Source organism: Ornithorhynchus anatinus, chromosome 5, assembly GCF_004115215.2.
Source record: "Ornithorhynchus anatinus isolate Pmale09 chromosome 5, mOrnAna1.pri.v4, whole genome shotgun sequence".
Lineage (NCBI taxonomy): Eukaryota > Metazoa > Chordata > Mammalia > Monotremata > Ornithorhynchidae > Ornithorhynchus > Ornithorhynchus anatinus.
This window is the reverse complement of record NC_041732.1, coordinates 6,803,796-6,822,367: the sequence shown is the minus strand read 5'-3', so window position 1 is coordinate 6,822,367 and position 18,572 is coordinate 6,803,796. Positions and strand designations below refer to the sequence as shown.

At 51.4% G+C, this 18,572-nt stretch overlaps 1 protein-coding gene across 1 annotated transcript in view; it reads right to left on the bottom strand.

The window, feature by feature from the left end:
* The window catches only part of SMAD6 (SMAD family member 6), an 83,913-nt gene extending 66,375 nt beyond the window's left edge, over nt 1-17,538 (bottom strand). Inside the window, exons 1-2 of the mRNA XM_029066762.2 lie at nt 16,879-17,538; nt 3,140-3,196 (exon numbers count right to left, since the gene is read on the bottom strand). Of these exons, the coding sequence (XP_028922595.1) occupies nt 3,140-3,196; nt 16,879-17,518 (697 nt within the window). The 5' untranslated portion in view covers nt 17,519-17,538. The remainder of the gene's footprint in view (nt 1-3,139; nt 3,197-16,878) is intronic.
* Nucleotides 17,539-18,572: the final 1,034 nt, after the last annotated feature.

Here is an 18,572-nt window from a genome sequence, read left to right as displayed (position 1 = left end):
AGGGAATCCAAGACCTTAGAAAACATTAGAGTCCTTCCATTAGCTACTGTCAAGGGATAAACCCTACGAAGGTAATTCTGCCCCCAAGTAGCCTAGACTTGTTTTTATTCTTTTTTTATTATGGCATTTGTTAAGTGCTTATTATGTGCCAGGGACTGTACTAAACTTTGGGGGAGATATAAGCTAATCAGATCAGACCCAATCCATGTCCCAATTGGGTCTCACAGTCATGGGGTTGAGAGATGAGGCAAAATGCTGCTGGTTTTTTACCATGCTATGTCAGAATTTGTCTGGAACTCTGGGGAAGATTTATTTTTTTCAGTTTTCTTCTTATGGCATATACTAAGCGCTTACTATGTGCCCAGCGCTATACTGAGTGCTAGGGTAGATAGAAGCTAATCAGGTTGGTCCCAGCCCATGTTCTACTTGGTACACTCTTCATCCCCCATTTTAGAAATGAGGTAACTGAGGTCACAGAGAAGTTAAATGACTTGCCCAAGGGCACATGGCAGAAAAGTGTCTGGGCCAGGATTAGAACCCAGGTCCTCTGACTCCCAGGCCCGGGTTCTACCAGCTAGGCCGTGCTGCTTTTTATGATGTTGGAAGTCTTTCCCTACAGAACAGCTTGATAGAGAGACTCAGGCTTCCCCCATTCCACATCCCACAATTCTTTTTTTCTCCTTTTGAAAAAATTCCTCAGAGCGCGAGAAGTCACAACGTTCACCCACTGGTCTTCTCTTACTGTCTGATGCAGACATCATTTTTCTTTTAAATCACAGTGACTCCAAAGCAAAATGGTTTTTTTAACTTACAAAAACCAAGGCGGTGAGATTCACTTAAGTAGGTTTGCAAGCGACCAGTGACCGGGAATGGGAATAATGGAAAATGGAGGGCACGGGTGAGATTTAAAATGAGAATCTGCCATGAGAGGATTGTACTGTTCTGTATTGTATTGTACTGTACTTTCCCAGCATTCAGCACACTGTTAAGGGTTCAATAAAGACCACTGATTGACTGATTAATTTTGAGCAAGAACTTAGGCAAGTTTGATTGTGAAGGATCCTTGAAGCCGGGGATCAGGTCTTCTGCCTCTACTGTCCCCTCTCAGATGCTCAGCACCATGCTCTGTACACAGTAAGGTGTTCAATCGTTCAATTGTATTTATCGAGCGCTTACTAGTTGTTGGATGAAATCAAGACTCTGATTTGACTGCTAGAGAGGTAGCACTGTCTGATGGAATGGGAGTCTGGAAACCTGGATTTGGATCCCAGCTCCATCACTGGCCTACTAGGTGACCTGGGGCAAGTCTCTCCACCTCTCTCTGGGCCTCAGTTTCCCCATCTGGAAAATGGAGATAAGATAGATTGGGAGTCCCGTGTGGGACAGGGACTCTGTCCAGCCTCATAACCTTTTATCTCCCTCAACATCATCAATACTCTTGACACTAAACAATAATGAATCGTATTTATTAATGGTTATTATTATTGTACTTGTTAAGCACTTATTATGTACCAAGCACTGTTCTGATCACTGACTGGGGTAGATACAAGTTAATCAGGTTGGACTCAGTCCCATTCCCACATGGGGCTCACACTCTTAATCCCCATTTTACAGATGAGGTAACTGAGGCACAGAGAAGTGGAGTGACTTACCCAAGGTCGTCCAGCAGATATATCGAGGGCTGACTTTATGGAGAGCACCGTACTGAGTGCAATTCACAGTGCTGTGCCAACGTCTCCGAGGGGCCGTGCCCGACCGGGAAGGCCGACCTTCGGCCCTCGGAGAAAAGTTCGAGCAAATGACAACCCCGGTAACATTCAGGGAAGCCGGCCCGCACAATCTGCCATCTCTGCAGAGCCCCATGGACTGAGCTGGGCTGTTAATCTCCATGGAAGGGAGGGCGGTCTTTAATGAAAACGGCTTGTCACGATCCCTGGCTGGAATTTAGGAAATGTCACTAAAATGCCTTCCTTTACTCCCTGGATTAATAAGCACTTCCGCCGCCGAGGCTGCTTGGGGAAGTAAACTGAGCCCTAAATAGAGAGCAGGCTGGCTGTCTGGAGGAACGTTAAGTCTCCCAAGCCACTAGGGTGCCATTTAGCAAATGGACCGCGGCTCTCGTGTATTAATAGCTCCCTCATGGCCAGGATCTGAACCAGGGAGCCAAACTCACTATCCTTAATGGAGAGCCGGATACTGGATGACTCCTGGCACAAACTTAAGTGAAAAAAAAAAAAGGAAAAAAAGAAATCATTCGCCCGGGCTTAACAGGTTGACTCCTCACGATCCCCTAGAAATCCTGGCTGATGCCCATCGACCGCCAATTAAGAAAAACATTTTATTTTGTTTAACAAGATAATAATAATAAAAAGATTACAAATAGCCAGCCTGGGTTCACCTCTTCGGAGCCAAGGGGTTTCTATTTACTAATACGAAATCTTTTTTAAAATGTTCCAAACTTGTTTCCGCTCAGGTGAAATTCTTGGCTGAACACAAAGGGAACGAACGCTCTCTCAGCAAAGATCTAATGCTCCACATATTTATTATAAATATGTACTAATGAGCGCACACGTAAAAACACATGCAGACATATGTTTGGGGCAGAAGAACAAGGGGAGGCGAGAGGGGGTGGTTAAGTTGAAAGACACCCACCTCGGCCATTCAAAGGTCACAGAAAGTTTAACGGTGGGTGAAGAGATGCCAAATTTTAAAGAGAGTCCATTGTCCTAGAACAGCTTGTATCTACCCCAGCGCTTAGTCCAGTGCCAGGTTCACAATAAGAGTTTAACACAAAAAAAACCTTAACCCCCCCCCCAACAAAACCTTTAGGGGTGGTGTTCTCACATAGCTCTGTTTGTCCAAAGCCAAACCCAAGCACACGACCGTCCCTCCAGACCTTGCTCTCATTCCACTGTCCAACGGCACAGTTCAAACTCTAACTTCATCCTCCTTCAGAGGTTGGGAATTGGGATGCTACTTCAGATGTGTTTCTTTTTTCTTTTCCCCAAAGCATCTTCAAAAATGCAAAAACCAGCCACCTGGCATTTCTATCCCACCCTCTTGTTGTCTGAACTCTCCGGATCCCAGTTTGGGAGTGAGCCCTGAATTAACCCTCCCCAGAAAAGTCCATTGTACTCACCCAACGGCTTTTGCTCCTCGTCTGGAGAAAGCCGAGAATAAGGGGGTGGTGGAGATTCTGAAAGAGACAAGACATCGCGGGTTACTGTCGGGTTTTAGGGGACGATCGTCACTCAAACCAGCCCATTCGCAACTCCGGAAAAATATATGACTTCTTATATGAGGATATTCGCATATAATAATAATAATAATAATTTTGGCACTTCTTAAGTGCTTACTATGTGACAGGTACCGTAGTAAGCCCTGGGGTAGATACAAGCTACTTGGGTTGGACAAAGTCCCTGCCCACATGGGGCTTACAGTCTTGTCCCATTTTCCAGATGAGGTAACTGAGACATAGAGAAGTTAAGTAATGTGCCTAAGGTCACAGTGCAGACAAGTTGTGGAGCCGGGATGTAGTAAGTATAGTAATATAGCAGTGGGATGCTGCGATATGGTCATGTAACTGTGGTGCTTGCTAAGTGCTGGGGTAGACTGAGGTTAATCGGTTCGCCCTCGGAGGTTTCTAACACTTGCTAATAAGGCTGATCCACATCAGCACCTCCCTCACAAGATCCTGCAAAGCCATAAACAACGGACCAGCTTGCTCAATGTCTCCCCGTTAAGCCCAGTTGCCGAGATCCCAAAATGAGTTATTCATTAGGAGTGAGAAACGCTGCCTCTTATGAAGCCAATTTAGATGCTTGCGTGGGGAGGGAAGAGTTGAAACTCACTTCCAAGAAAGTTGGCTTGAGTCCAGAATTTCCTTCGCATTACAGACCAGCCTGACTCCTCACTAATTCACATGTGTGGCATTTTTCTTTCTGTTTCCATTCATTTGCCTAAAATACTCCCCTCGAAAAACATATACTTTAATGTTCAGAAGAATTCCTTGGCCTCTCGGTTTACGCTAAGTAACAATTTGCTGGAACGAAATGGCCCTCCATCTTGGGCACACAAAACCAAATGCCATCAACTTACTGACTGAAAACAAAACCTTGCTGGTAATAACACAGCCATACCTATCATTACCAGGAGTATCACTAATGACACAAGGAGTAATAATCCTTGCTTTTCCCCCATTGCTAATAGACACAATTAGCAGCAGTGACCTTTGTATTGCTCTCCTTTTTACAATCCCTAAAAGTTACGTGGTCGGGATTCCACAGGGTGTTTCACTGTCTGGTGCCATTTCCCAAATTTGGGAGGAGGGTCCCTTACAACCAGGACCGGAAGGCTGGACAGGAATGGGAGTTTAATGGTTTTTACTGGGAGAGAAGGAGATCATAGAGGAGTACTCAGAGGGGTAAAGGGCTGTGACTGGAAGTTACGTGGAAGCAGTGTGGCCTCGTGGAAGGAGCCCGGCCTAAGAGTCAGAGGACCTGGGTTCTAAGCTCGGCTCTGCCAACTGCTTGCTATGTGACCTTGGGCAAGTCAATCAATCAATCGTATTTAACAAGCGCTACTGCACGTAGGGCACTACACTATGCACTTGGGTGAGTACCACACAACAATATAACAGACACATTCCCTGCCCACACTGAGCTTCCGGTCTCCAAGGAGAGACACACCTTAATATAAATAAGTCATTTAACTTCTCTGTGCCTCAGTTCTTCTGTTCTCCCTCCTACTTAGACTGTGAGCCCCACAAGGGACAGGGACCACATCCAACCTAATTAACTTGTATCTACCCCAGCACTTCGAACTGTTTTTGACACAGAGTAAGTGCTTCACAAATCCCATACAATCCAAACAAGTATTGTGGAAGAGAAAAGTTTCCGGAAAATATTCTGACAACAGAGTGGCTTTTGTATTCATTCAGTCATATTTATTTAGGGTTTACCACGTGCAGACCACTGTACTAAGCGCTTGGGAAGAGTCAAATATTACAATCAGTCAAATTCCCTGTTCACAACGGGCTTACAGTCCCAGGCACTGAAGTAGGCACTGGGATTGATACGAGCTCATCAGGTTGGACACAGTCCCTGTCCCACATGGGGCTCACACTCTTAATCCCCATTTTTCAGATGAGGGAACTGGGATGCAGAAAAGGTCAGTGACATGCCCAAGGTCACTCAGCTGACAAGTGGCGTAATGGGGATTAGAACTCGGGTTCTTCTGACTCCCAGGCCCGGGTTCTACCCACTAGGCGACACGACTTCTCGTGCCTGTCCTGTTACTGACCCCTGAGATGAGGCAATGAGAATCTCACCCAACTCTGCCTTTAATGAGACCCTAAGGATTCAAAACGTGAAACTTGACTGTACAAGGTAGAGTCTGGACTCCACAGCAATTAAAAACATTTTGGCCTCATCTCGCTTTCCAATCACACAGTGTTTTATCATTCAATCAATCATTGGTATTTACTTAGGGCATACTGTGTGCAGAGCACTGGTCTAAGCGCTTGGGAGAGTACAATACAACAGAGTTGGTCGACAAGTTCGCTACCTACAAGGAGCTTACAGACTGGAGGGGGAGGCAGACATTAACATAGATTAGGGATGGGGTTGACACGTCCAGAGAGTACAGCCGGATTAGAGAGAAGAGCGAGTGTGGTGAGATGTTTTGTCAATCGATCAATTAACTGTATTTACTGAGCGTTTCATCTGCGATGGCATCAAAGCTTAGAGAAATGAGCACCTGAGGAGCTCGGGAGCTGAGGAACCTGGCTCCTAGCCCCAGCTCTGCCCCCGGAGTTCTGTGTGGCCTTGAGCAAGACATCTCTGGGCCTCAGTTCCTTCATCTATAAAACGGGGACAGGACATCTTCTTTCCCCACCTCTAACACCACAAGCTCCTTATGGGGCAGTCCCCCTGTAAACTGGAAGCTCCTCAGGGGCAGGGATCACATCCACCAATTCTGTTGCATTGTATTTTCCCAGGCAATAAAGCAGCATGGCAGAGTAGATAGAGCACGGGTCTGGGAGTCAGAAGGTCATGGGTTCTAATCCCGGCTCCACCACGTGTCTGCTGTGTGACTCTGGGCAAGTCATTTAACTTCTTTGTGCCTCCATTACCTCATCTGTAAAATGGGGATTAAGACTGTGAACCCCACGTGGGACAGGGATTGTGTCCAACCCGATTTGCTTGTATCCACCCCAGGGCTTAGTAGAGCGCCTCACACATAGCAAGCACTTAACAATACCATAATAATTATTATTACAGTGCTCTGCACACAGTAAGCCCTCAGTAAATAATCAATCAATCCACTATATTTATTGAGCACTTACTGTGTGCAGAGCACTGTACTAAGTGCTGGGGAGAGTACACGATATAACATAGTCGGTAGACATGTTCTCTGCCCACTCTTTTCTTTGATTGGAAGCAGGACGGCCTAGTGGATAGATCCTAGGCCTGGGAGTCAGAAGGACCTGGGTTCTTATCCCGGCTCTGCCATCTGTCTGCTGGGTGACCTTGGGCAAGTCACTTAGTCACTTAACTTCACTAGAAAGAGAATCCAGAGCGGAGAGCAGGCCAAATAGAATCAACAACAACAAAAAAATGGACCATTCCCCCACCCACCATCATTTGTATTTATTGAGCACTTACTGTGTGCAGGGCACTGTACTAAGCAGTTGGAAGAGTACACTAAAATAACAAACGGACACATTCAGACACATTCCCTGCCCACAATGAGCTGACATCCTAGAGGGGGATACGGACATTAAGAGAAAGAAATAAATGACAGATATGAACATAAGTACTGTGGGACTGGAAGGGAGGATGAATAAAGGGAGCAAGTCAGGGCGATGCAGAAGGGAGAGCGAGAAGAGGAAAGGAGGGCTTCCCAGTTCCATTCCAGTTTGTGCGTCTGGACTGTAAGCTCGCTATGGGCTGGGCATGTTTCTAATTATTGTTATATCGTACTCTCCCAAGCGCTTACTACAGTGCTCTGTAGACAGTAAGTGCTTAATAAATACGACTGAAGAAATGAACTACACACTTACAGGAATCCCTTGAACTTACTTCTACCACCTCCACTGTATTCTAATAATAATAATATTTGTTAAGCGCTGACTAGGTGCCAAGCACTGTTCTAAGTCCATGGGGAGATACAAAATATTCAGATTGGACACAGTTCCTGTCCCACATGGGACTTAGTCTAAGTAGAGGGGGTAAGATTTCATCCTCATTTTAGAGATGAGGAAACTGAGGCACAGAAAAATTAAGTTCCTTACCCTGGATCACACAGTGATAAATTTGCAGAGCTGGGATTAGAACCCAGGTCCTCTGACTTCCAGGCCCAAGTTCCTTCCACTAGGCCACGCTGCTTGAAGCGCTTAATACAGTGTTCTGCATGCAGTAAGCGTTTGATAAAGACCACCGATTGATGGATTGCACTCTAATGTAATCTGCGGAGGGCTTGAAGTATGGTGGTCTGCATACGATTAACTCTCGATAAATACCATCGACAATGCTTGGTCTGTACTGAACTCTCCCAAGTACTTAGTACACGACTCTGCATACAGTAAGCATTCAACAAATAAGCACTGATTTGATTAAGACAAAATTGGCTCCTGAAAGCCGTGTCTTCAGTCAAAACGCTGTCGGCTCCAGTTTTCTCATTTCAACCAGGTTAAAAATGAAGGAATAATAACAATAATAATGATGGCATTTGTTAAGCGCTTACTATGTGCCAAGCACTGTTCTAAGCGCTGGTTTCCCGATCGCAGATTGGATACCACACTTTGCCCCCAAATGGCCCAGAATTGTGTAATCAAGTAGAGAGGAGAAATACACCTACATTCACATTTTTGGCTTCACAACTGGTTCTTAAGGATCTGCGTTCTAATCCCGGCTCTGCCACTTGTCTGCTGCAAGACCTTGGGCAAGTCACTTCACTTCTCTGTCTCTCAGTTCCTCATTGGAAAAATGGGGATGAAGACCGTGAGCCCCACGAGGGACAGGGACTGTGTCCGACCCGATTCCCTTGTATGTACCCCAGAGCTTAGTACAGTGCCTGGCACATAGTAAGCGCTTAATAAATATTTAAAAAAAACACAAAAAAACAAAAACTGGGAAGCCAATTTTTACCTCCACGGTAGGACTCCCTGGGAACACCACCTCCCGACCAGACTGTCATGGCCCCGCCTGGCCTTCCACTCATACCCAGTAACTGCCCCAGGACTCACCATAAGTTACCCCAGCAGTCCCGCCCGCAATAAAGGAGACTCGTGTTGTAAAGTCTCCTTCCCCCTTAAAACTGCGAGCCGCATGTGGGACAGAGCCTGTGTCCGACCTGCTGATCTTGTATCTACTCAGAGAAGCAGCGTGGCTCAGTGGAAAGAGCCTGGGCTTGGGAGTCAGAGTCGGAGGTCATGGGTTTGAATCCCGGCTCTGCTGCTTGCTAGCTGTGTGGCTTTGGGCAAGTCACTTAACTTCTCTGTGCCTCAGATACCTCATCTGTAAAATGGGGATTAAAACTGTGAGCCCCATGTGGGACAATCTGATCACCCTGTATCCCCCCCCCAGCGCCTCAGTTCCCTCATCTGTAAAATGGGGATGAAGACTGTGAGCCCCACGTGGGACAACCTGATTCCCCTATGTCTACCCCAGCGCTTAGAACAGTGCTCGGCACATAGTAAGCGCTTAACAAATACCAACATTATTATTATTATTAACAGTGCTTTGCACATAGTAAGCGCTTAACAAATACCACCATTATTACTCCAGTGGTCAGAACGATTTTTTTATATGGTACCGGTTAAGCGCTTACTCTGTGCCAGGCACCGTACTAAGCGCCGGGTTAGATATAAACTAAATGGGCTGATCGCAGTCCATGCCCCGCATGGGGCTCACTGTCTTCATCCCCATTTTTAATATTGCACTTCAATTACCCTTCACAGCAGAGTCCCTTCCCCTGGAATCAAATCCCGTGGCCTCTTCATGTTAAAAGAGGCACAGAGTGCAGCCTAATGGAAAGAGCGTGGGTCCGGGACTCAGCAGTTTGGGTTCTAATCCCGGCTCTGCCACTTATCTACTGGGTGGCCTTGAACAAGTCACTTAACTTCTCTGGGTATCAGTTTCTTCAACTATAAAATGGGGATACATACCTGCTCTACCTCCTTAGACTGTAACTCCCACATGGGACAGCGACTGTGTCTGGCCTGAATCTTTTATCTACCCCAGAGGTTAGTACAGTGCTCGGCACAGATAAACACTTAAATACCCCAATTATTATTATTATTATAGAATAAAAGTATAAGCAAAATCTGCTGCTGACCATTCATGACAATTTCAATCGATCAATGGTATCTATGGAGTGTTTACTATGTGCAGACCACTGTACTAAGCACTTGACAGAGTACAATACAAGAGCTTTTTTGGGTTTGTTTATTTTAAAATGGTATTTGTTATGTGCTTCCTATGTGCCAGGCACTGAACTAAGTGCTGGGGGAGAGACAGGCTGATCAGGTTGGACACAGTCCGTGTCCCACTTGGGGCTCACCGTTTTCATCCCCACTTTATAGACGAAGTATCTGAGGCCCAGAAAAGTGAAGCGACTTGCCCAAAATCACCCAGCAGGCAAGTGGCAGAACGGGGATTAGAACCCAGGTCCTCCTGCCTCCCAGGCCCATGTTCTATCCACTAGGCCACGCTGCTTCTGGTAGAGTTGGTAAACATTTTCTCTGGGCACGGTAATCTTACAGTCTAGATGGGCAGAAGTAACCTCCCTCTCTCACTGGCACTGGGTGGCCCATTAAGAGCTGATGGTGAAAACTCAATTAAGAGATGGGAAGTCATCTTTGACCTGAACTCCTTATCTTCTGTTTTATGCTTTTTCCCTTCTCTTGGACGTCCACATTGGCAAACTAGAGACTCGGGGAGGGGGTGGTCCCTTCCACCGGTCAGCCCACCCTCTTCGGGGGAGATTTGGTCTACGTTTCCCAGAAGCCTCCGTGAGCCCAACGAAGCCAGAGCAGGCCAAAAGAGCAGTTGAAAAGGGACGCTGCAGCTTTAAGAAAGACACCAGTTAATTGCCTAGATTCTCCAGTCAGTCAGATAAACAGCTAGTCCGCCTGGCGCCAGCAATATGCAAACTGCATATTATCACCATTTCTTCACCTAAATAGCAGAGGAGACCTCCTCGGGAAAGAGGGAAAGAAGAAGAAGAAAGAGGAAAAAAAAGGGGGGGGGGCTGCTTTTTAAGCACAACTCGAAACTGAGCTCATTTCAAAGGGATAATGCCAGGGCAAATAAGAAAAACTTTTTAGCCTGTTTTAATTCCCATATTCTTTGGCCAAGAAGCCTATGTTTTTCTAGGCCGTCTTCTCGAGTCATTTCAAAGTTCTCTCTCTTTCTCTGTCTCTCTCCAGGAGAATTTAGATAACAGTCATTTAGTGAAAATAATTACAGACAAAAAAATAGTGGTGAAGCAAAGAGCCAGAGATTTAGTCCAGAGTTAATGTATACTTTTGGTAGAAAGGAGTTTTAAAAGACGGGTTAGATCTGTGATTAAAGTATTCCTTCAAATTTCCATCCACATAGTCATGGGCCACGGAATTCATTTCCACAAAACGGGACAGAGGGACATGGAAATACCCCCTCCCCACCCACCCTCCTCACCCAGCAGGCAGGAGTCATCCATTCTCTCATTCATTCAATCATATTTATTAAAAGTGCTTACTGTGTGCAGAGCACTGTATTAAGCGCTTGGGAAAGTACAAAAGAACAATAAACAGTGACGTTCCCTGCCCACAATGACCTCACGGTCTAGAGGATGCGGGAGGATCCTTAAACCCACAGGGCCATCTGGAGAGGTGAAGATGCGTTTACTGATTGATTGATTAGTGTATTTATTAATAAGGATAATAATAATGATACTTGTTAAGTCCTTACTGTGTGCCAAGCACTGTTCTAAGCACTGGGGTACATACAAGTTAATCAGGTTGGACACAGTCCCTGTCCCACATGGGGCTCACCTTCTTAATCCCCATTTTACAGATGAGGTAATTGAGGTCCAAGGAAATGAAGTGCCTTGCTGAAGGTCACAGAGCAGACAAGGAGAAGCAGCATGGTCCAGTGGATAGAGCCCAGGCCGGGAGTCAGAAAGGACCTGGGTTCTAATTCCGACTCTGCCACTAGTCTGCTGTGTGACCCTGGGCAAGTCGTTACACTTCTCTGGGCCTCAATGGAAAATGGGCATGAAGAGTGTGAGCCCCACGTGGGAGGGGACTGTGTCCAACCTGATTCGTTTGCATCAACCCAGCGTTTAGCCTGGCACATAGGTAAGCACCTAACAAAAACCACAATTATTTGTGTGTCCAATAGATGTGTGCATTTATGCCTGGGCATCTTTCAGTGCTTAGAATAATGCTTGACACACAATAAGCGCTTAACAAGTACCGTAATTATTAAGACCGTGGAAATGTTTGGATCACTACGTAGGTGTCCGACCCGCTTGGGGCTTGGAGTGTGAGTGTATGTCTGTGTGGCATTTCCTGGATGCACAATTCTCTGACCCTCTGGGTCCCGGCCCTGCCCTCCCCTCCCACCCAGATCAAGCTGGGCCACAGTCCCCAGTAATTAGACTTCTTCCAGGCACCGGGACGGACAAGCAGGAGCCTTTATCAAGTCACGCACCAGCGAGCACCAGCTATGTGCCCGCCAGGGCCAAGGGAGCCAGGGTGGCGGGGCCCCGGCTCGGCAGCGGACCCAGTGGTGTCCCGTTCCCACCCCTCGCTGCCCACCTCGGGCCCTCCTCCCCCCTGCCCCTTGGCCCTGCACCTCATGCAGGCCGGGACCACCCCCAGGTGGTCTACTCCCCAGGCCAATCGGGCCCAGTCAGCTCCATCTCCCTCTAATACAGCCCGCGTAAGGTCTAGCCCCCAGCCCCCAGCCGGGAGACAACAGCCTCTCTCACCGACCCACAGATGTATGGCAGCCCCACCCGTGCCCCTCCCAAACTGGCACTGGATCAGGGGCCATTGGGGTGACCGGCACACTTTTTACAAGAGGGCGCGGGTCAAAAGACAGCACGGGGCAAAGGGCAAACCAGTCTGGAGGCAGGTCAGGGGTAGGCGGCGGGGCAGGGGGGTGGAGGGGGGGAAGAGACGACCCACCCCTTTTCCTCAATCCATCCCTGGGTGAGATAGGGTAACCGAGGCAGATGATCCCGGGGATAAACTGGACTGCAATCTGCGTCCCTGCCCGAAGGGCCTGGGCAGGGAGAACACGGCTCAGGAGCTCCAAATCCAGGCTGGGAGCAGCCGGGGGGAGGGCACACGGGGCGAGCGGGAGGGCTGGCTCCTTCCCAAGTCTACGGGAAAAGCAGCCAATTCCCTAGCGCGGGGAGAAACCCTGGGGAAAGACGGGATTAGCGAGAGCAAAGGTCACCGCCCCACACACATCACCCCAAAGAGTCTCCCAGTTTCCCAGGAGTCTAGAGATACCAGGCCTGTCATAATAACCATAATAACTGTGGTATCTGTTGGTTCATTCAATCGTATTTATTGCACGAGGACTGTGTGCAAAGCATTGTACTAAGCACTTGGGAGAAGACATCAGAACAAAAAAACAGACAGATTCCCAGCCCACAACGAGCTCGCAGTCTAGAGTTAAGAGTTTACTATGAGCCAAGCACTGTACTAAGCGTTGGGATGGGTAGAGGCAAATCGGGGTGGACACCGTCCCCGTCCCACCCACGGCTCACAGTCTCCATCCCCGTTTTGCAACTGAGGGAACTGGCTTGAGGTCACACTGCAGACAAGCGGTAGAGCAGAACCCAGGTCCTTCTGACTCCCAGGCCCTTGCTCTAGCCACTCGGCCACGCTGCTTTGGTCACGAATCGGAGCAGAGTAAGCAAGCCTTTTGGCAAGACCTGAAATCCCCTTTCCTGCCCCAACTTACCCTCCTGCCCGCAAACAAGTTCATAGACAGGCCTCCAGCCTCTGATCCAGATAGCATCTCCTGAACCCACCGACTAATCCATGGTATTTCTTGAGCGCTTACTATGTGCATGGAACTGTACCAAGTGCTTGGGAGCGTAGAACACAACAGAGTTGGTAGCTGTGATTTCTGCCCACCAGGAATTTACGTTCTATAGCCACGCCATCTGACACACCCTGCCTCCACTTACCAATCTCCCACTACACACACAAACACATCTCTTCTGAAGGGAAATGAAACCAAGATCTGGGCAAACTATGGGGTACAAGCTTCCCTCTCCCCTCATACCAAATGATGGTATTTGTTAAGCACTTACTATGTGCCAAGCACTGTTCTAAGCACTGGGGTAGATATAAGGTAATCAGGTTGCCCCATGTGGGGTTCACAGTCTTCGTCCCCATTTTACAGATAAGGTAACCGAGACACAGAGAAGTTAAGTGACTTGCCCAAGGTCACACAGCTGACAAGTGGCGGAGCCGGGATTAGAACTCACCACCTCTGACTTCCAAGCCAGAGCTCTTTCCACTAAGCCACGCTGCTTCTGTGAATGGAGGTGGTCAGGGAAGGGCTCCGGGGACCTCCGAGACCTGCCCAAATCAATCGATCAATCGATCATATTTATTGCGCATTTACTGTACTCAAGCCCTGTACTAAGCACTTGGGAGAGAACAAGAGAGCAGAATTGGTACCCGCGTTCCCTACGCACAATGAGAAATGTCTTTCTCGTCCTCTGTCACTCGCTCTTCTCCTACCCACTCCTCGGGGGGTGGGTAGGAGCAGCGTGGCTTAGTGGATAGAGCACGGGCCCAAAAGAAAGACAGAAGGACGTAGGTTCTAATCCTGGCTCCGCCACACGTCTGCTGGGTGGCCTTGGCCAAGTCACTTCACTTCTCTGGGCCTCAATTACCTCATCTGTAAAAATGGAGATTAAGACTGAGCGCCACTTGGGACAGGGATTGTGTCCAATCTGATCAATTTGTATCTACCCCAGCGCTGAGAAGACTGTAAGCACATAGTGCATATACACATAGTAAGTGCTTATCAAGTTACATAATTATTACTATTATCAAGGTCACTCTCTCCTTCAACTTTAAGCCCTCTTTTCCTATGCCGGCGACCTTTCTGTGACTTCCCACTCAAACGCTGTTGAAAGGGGAGCGATAGAGGGTGTCTTGTGGCTGGCAAACACGGCTCTGGGACTCTGCTCGGTGCCTCTCTGCATCTGAATTTGGCAGCGGCCAAGGAGGGTCTGACTCTAGAACAGCAGGAATCAACATATCTGACAAACAGCAGGGGGTGTGACGGTCTCAACCATCACAGGGAGAAGGGTTCCGGCTTCCACAGGGGGCCAGACCCCCAAAGAGACAATTTTGCTGAGCGAGAATAAGACAGAACGAGAGTTCTCCCTGCGATTTCGCCCCTCATCTGGCAGCCCTTGCCATACGCGGTGGGCAATTTGGGACAGGTGCCCTTTCCCAACTCCCAACCGAAGGGTTTGAGAACCAGGTGTGAGTGTGTGGCTCCGGAGGGACTGGGGAGCCTGGGCACTGAGAGGGGAGGGAAAGGGTGTCAAGAGGGCAGGTGGGGTTGGCAAGTTAAAGTGGAGGCGAAAGTTTACAAATGACCTGCTCTACCTGCGTGTGTGCTCTGTGGACACGGTCTCCTAGAGGAGAGGCCCATGAACGTCGACCAGACGCATTTACGGCTTACGTGTACAATGTGCACCTACTAGCCACATTTGTGCACCCCCTCACACCGTGAACATATATATATATATATATATATATATGCTAATGTGGACGTGCTTATCCACTCGCCCTATCTGTATACAGGACCCTTGCATCACGTATACATTTATGTATGTGGATGGGTACCCACTATCCCTACCTGTGCACCCCTGTGCATCAGGCATACTCATAGATGCTGTGTACAAGCACACCCTTGTCATATTCACGTGTCACATATACATCTTTGCTAACCTGTGCACTCCGATGCATCAGGTATACACCAGTATCCACACGCACACCCACTGGTCACCTCTGTCCACCCCATATGCCAGATCACATCTCCATACACGCACTTGTGCACTCATACTCCCATGCACATCCATCGGCTGTGTGTTCACGGGCATCACCTACACACTCGTGTGGCGGATGGGTACACTCACCCCTGATGGTCGCCCGTACAAACACACAGCCCAGCGTGCACACGTCCACGGGCATAAAGTAGGCATTTCATCCGCCGGCTCGGTGGATGTTCCCGCTCAATTATTCGGGGGCTGCCTAGCCAGTCCGCGGATTACCTCCGCCTGTCCATCTTTCTACCACAGAGGATGAAGAAGGGGCGGGGAAGGCGAGAGTAAAATAAAATCCGCCCATCTAACTTTACCCCGACAGGGCAGGGAGGAGGCTGAAACCCCGGCCTAAATGGTGATGGGGAGAATCGGTATGGGGGCTGGTGAACTCCAGGCTTCCCCCCGGGGGGGGGGGGGGATCCCTAGCCCCGGAGCAACCCCAAAGGGACGAGCATGGCCAGCATCTGGACGTGGATCCGAACTCACCCCGGGGGGCGCGCACGTGTGTCTTCAGTCTTCACGCACAGGCACACACGTACAAATATACACACCCAAACACAGTCACCACTATATATACACACACACATTTGCACACATGTACATACGAGCACCCACATATATACACACCCAAAAGCATTCTGTGCACACCTACACACACACACTCCAAGAGTATGTACACCCCAATACATTCTGCACACCCAAACACTCCTATCCACACCCCAATGCATTCTGGACGCACATACACCCCCCCACACACACACGCACACCTATCCACAACCCAAATTCATTCTGCACCCACATGCACCTATCCAACCACACTCATACACCCACGCACACCCAAATTCATTCTGCACACACACATGGACCTATCCAACCACACTCAGACACCCAGGCACACCTCTCCATACCCAAATACATTCTGCACACACATACACCTATCCAAACCCAAATGCATTCTCCACACACTTACACCAACACACACCTATCCACACCCAAATTCATTCTGCACACTCATACCCCCACGCACACCTCTCCACACCCAAATGCATTCTGCACACACATACACCTATCCAAACCCAAATGCATTCTCCACACACCTACAGCCCCGCAGGCCTATCCAAAACCAAATTCATTCTGCACACACATCCACCTATCCACCTCCATATGGATTCGGCACACCCCTCCACCCCCGCAGGCCTATCCAAAACCAAATTCATTCTGCACACACCTATACCTATCCACCTCCATATGGATTCGGCACACACCTCCACCCCCGCACGCCTATCCAAAACCAAATTCATTCTGCAGACACATCCACCTATCCACCTCCATATGGATTGTGGAGACACCTCCACCCCCGCACACCTCTCCACCCCCCAAATGCGTCCTGCACACACATAACCACACTCACCTCTCCGCCTCCAAATGCCCTCTGCACACACGTACACCCAGGCACACCTCTCCACCCCGCAACGCATCCCGCAGACCCCTACACCCTGGCCACCTGTCCAAACCCCAACGTAGACGCGGGGATGGATACCCACCTCCTAAACCCGTCCACCCGGACGCAAGGCAGTTGGCCTCCCACCGAGAAACTAACTCCTATTTTCCGCCCCCCCCCCCCCCCCGCACAGCGCTTGGCACCCAGCGGGCCCTTCCCGAGTGGCAGCGGAGGGGCACGGGTAGGGCCGGAGGGGCAGAGCGGGCAGAGGGAGTCGCACCCGGCTAGGGGAGGGGACAGGGTGGGCGCTGGACGCTGTGTTAGACGCCTCGCCCCGTCGTGGGGGGGGTGTGACCCACCTGGTCCGCAGAGGCGTCCGAAGTGATAGGGGTTGCAGCAGACCAGGGGGCTGCGGGCGTCGGGGTGGGCGAAGCTGTGGCATCCGCAGAGGGGCTTGAGCTGGGCGGCGTGCTGCAGGTCGGGCCAGCGGAAGAGGCGGGCGAGGACCAGGTGCGGGGGCGCGGCGGAGGCCTGCCTGGAGGAGGAGGCGGCGGCGGCGGCGGCCCACCCGGCCGGGTGGGCCCGGGGGACGAGGACGCAGCCCCCGGCCAGGCCCCCGCGGGACTCCACGGCCTCCAGCAGGCTGCACAGACCCCGCTCCTTCAGCCGCTTCAGCACCGAATAACTCAGCGCCTTCAGGTCCGCCTCCCGCGGCGGCTCGGCCGCGGGGGCCGGGTGCGAATCCGGCGGCGCCGGCCGGTCCCGCTCCGGGAAGAGGCAGCAGGTGGCGAGCGGGCCGCCGGCGCGGGGAGGGGGTTCCGCGGGGTCGTCCCTCTCCTCCTCCTCCTCGTCGTCGTCGTCGTCGTCGTCGTCCCGGGGCCCGGCCGGTCCTGGCCCGCCGGGCTGGGGGTCCCAGGCGGCCCCGGAGCGGGCATCCCCGCACGCCACGCGGCTCCGCCACAGTCGCCGCAGCAGCCCCGACCGTTTGGACCTGAACATGCGATAGAGGGGCGTGCGGGGGGCGTGCGGGGGGCCGGGGGGCGGGCCGCTCAGGCCGGGGCCCGGCCCCGCGCCCGCCGCTCCCGCATGGACCTCCGCCGCCCCGCGCCGGCCGGCCCCGCACAGCCTGTCGCCGATAGATCGCAACAGCGCGCCAACATCGGGGTGGGCGACTCAGGGGGAGGGAAGGACGGCCGGGACACCCGGGAGGGGGGCGCTTCGGCCGCCACCCCCCCTCCTCTCCGCCTCCACCGCCGACCCTTGGCCGTGGAGTCCGGCGCGCCCCGAGCGCTCGGCCAGAAGGACCGGACGGACGCAGGCCCCTGCAGGGAGGCGAGGGGGACCGGAGGGGGGAGAGGCCGCCCCCTTCACCTCCCGGCCTCGACGACCGACGGGGGCCGAGGCCCCCCAAGAGGGAGGGATGAGAGGGGGCGGGGGTCCCGGGGGGTCGGCGACCCCCCCCAACCCCTTCAGGCCGGGCCGGGGGGGCGGGGGGGCCGCGCCATGGAAAAGCCGGCCCACCCCCCCGAAAGAAAGAAAAATGAGCCCGAGGGAGGAGGGCGTCCGGCTCGTCCCCGGGGCCTGTCCTCCGAGCTCTGGCGGTGGTGGTGGTGGTGGTGGTGGTGGGGGTCGAGGGGGGTCGGGGTCTCTCCTCCCTCGCTCCGCTCCCTCTCTCTGTGCCGGGCGCTCGCTCGCTCTTTTTTTGTTCTTCTCCTGCACACACACACACACACGCACACACACACACACACAGAGCGAGCGAGGGCCCCCTAGGAGGGTCGGCGGAGCGCTTGGCCGCCTCCCATCATCTCCCCGTCTAGACAGTTTGGCGGCTCTCTGCTGCGCTGATTGTTGCGCAAACAAGGTCTCAAGTTTCTTCCCTCTTAAAGGAGAACGCGCGGCCCCCGCCGAGGGAGCCGCTCCCCGCCGCGGGGACCTCTGACCTCCGACCTCTGACCCCCCCCCGGGCCCCTCCTTAGGCCAACCGTGCACGAGGCGGGGGCTGGCGGGGACCTGCCCCGGGGGGCGGGGTGGGGGTCCCACCAATGCACAC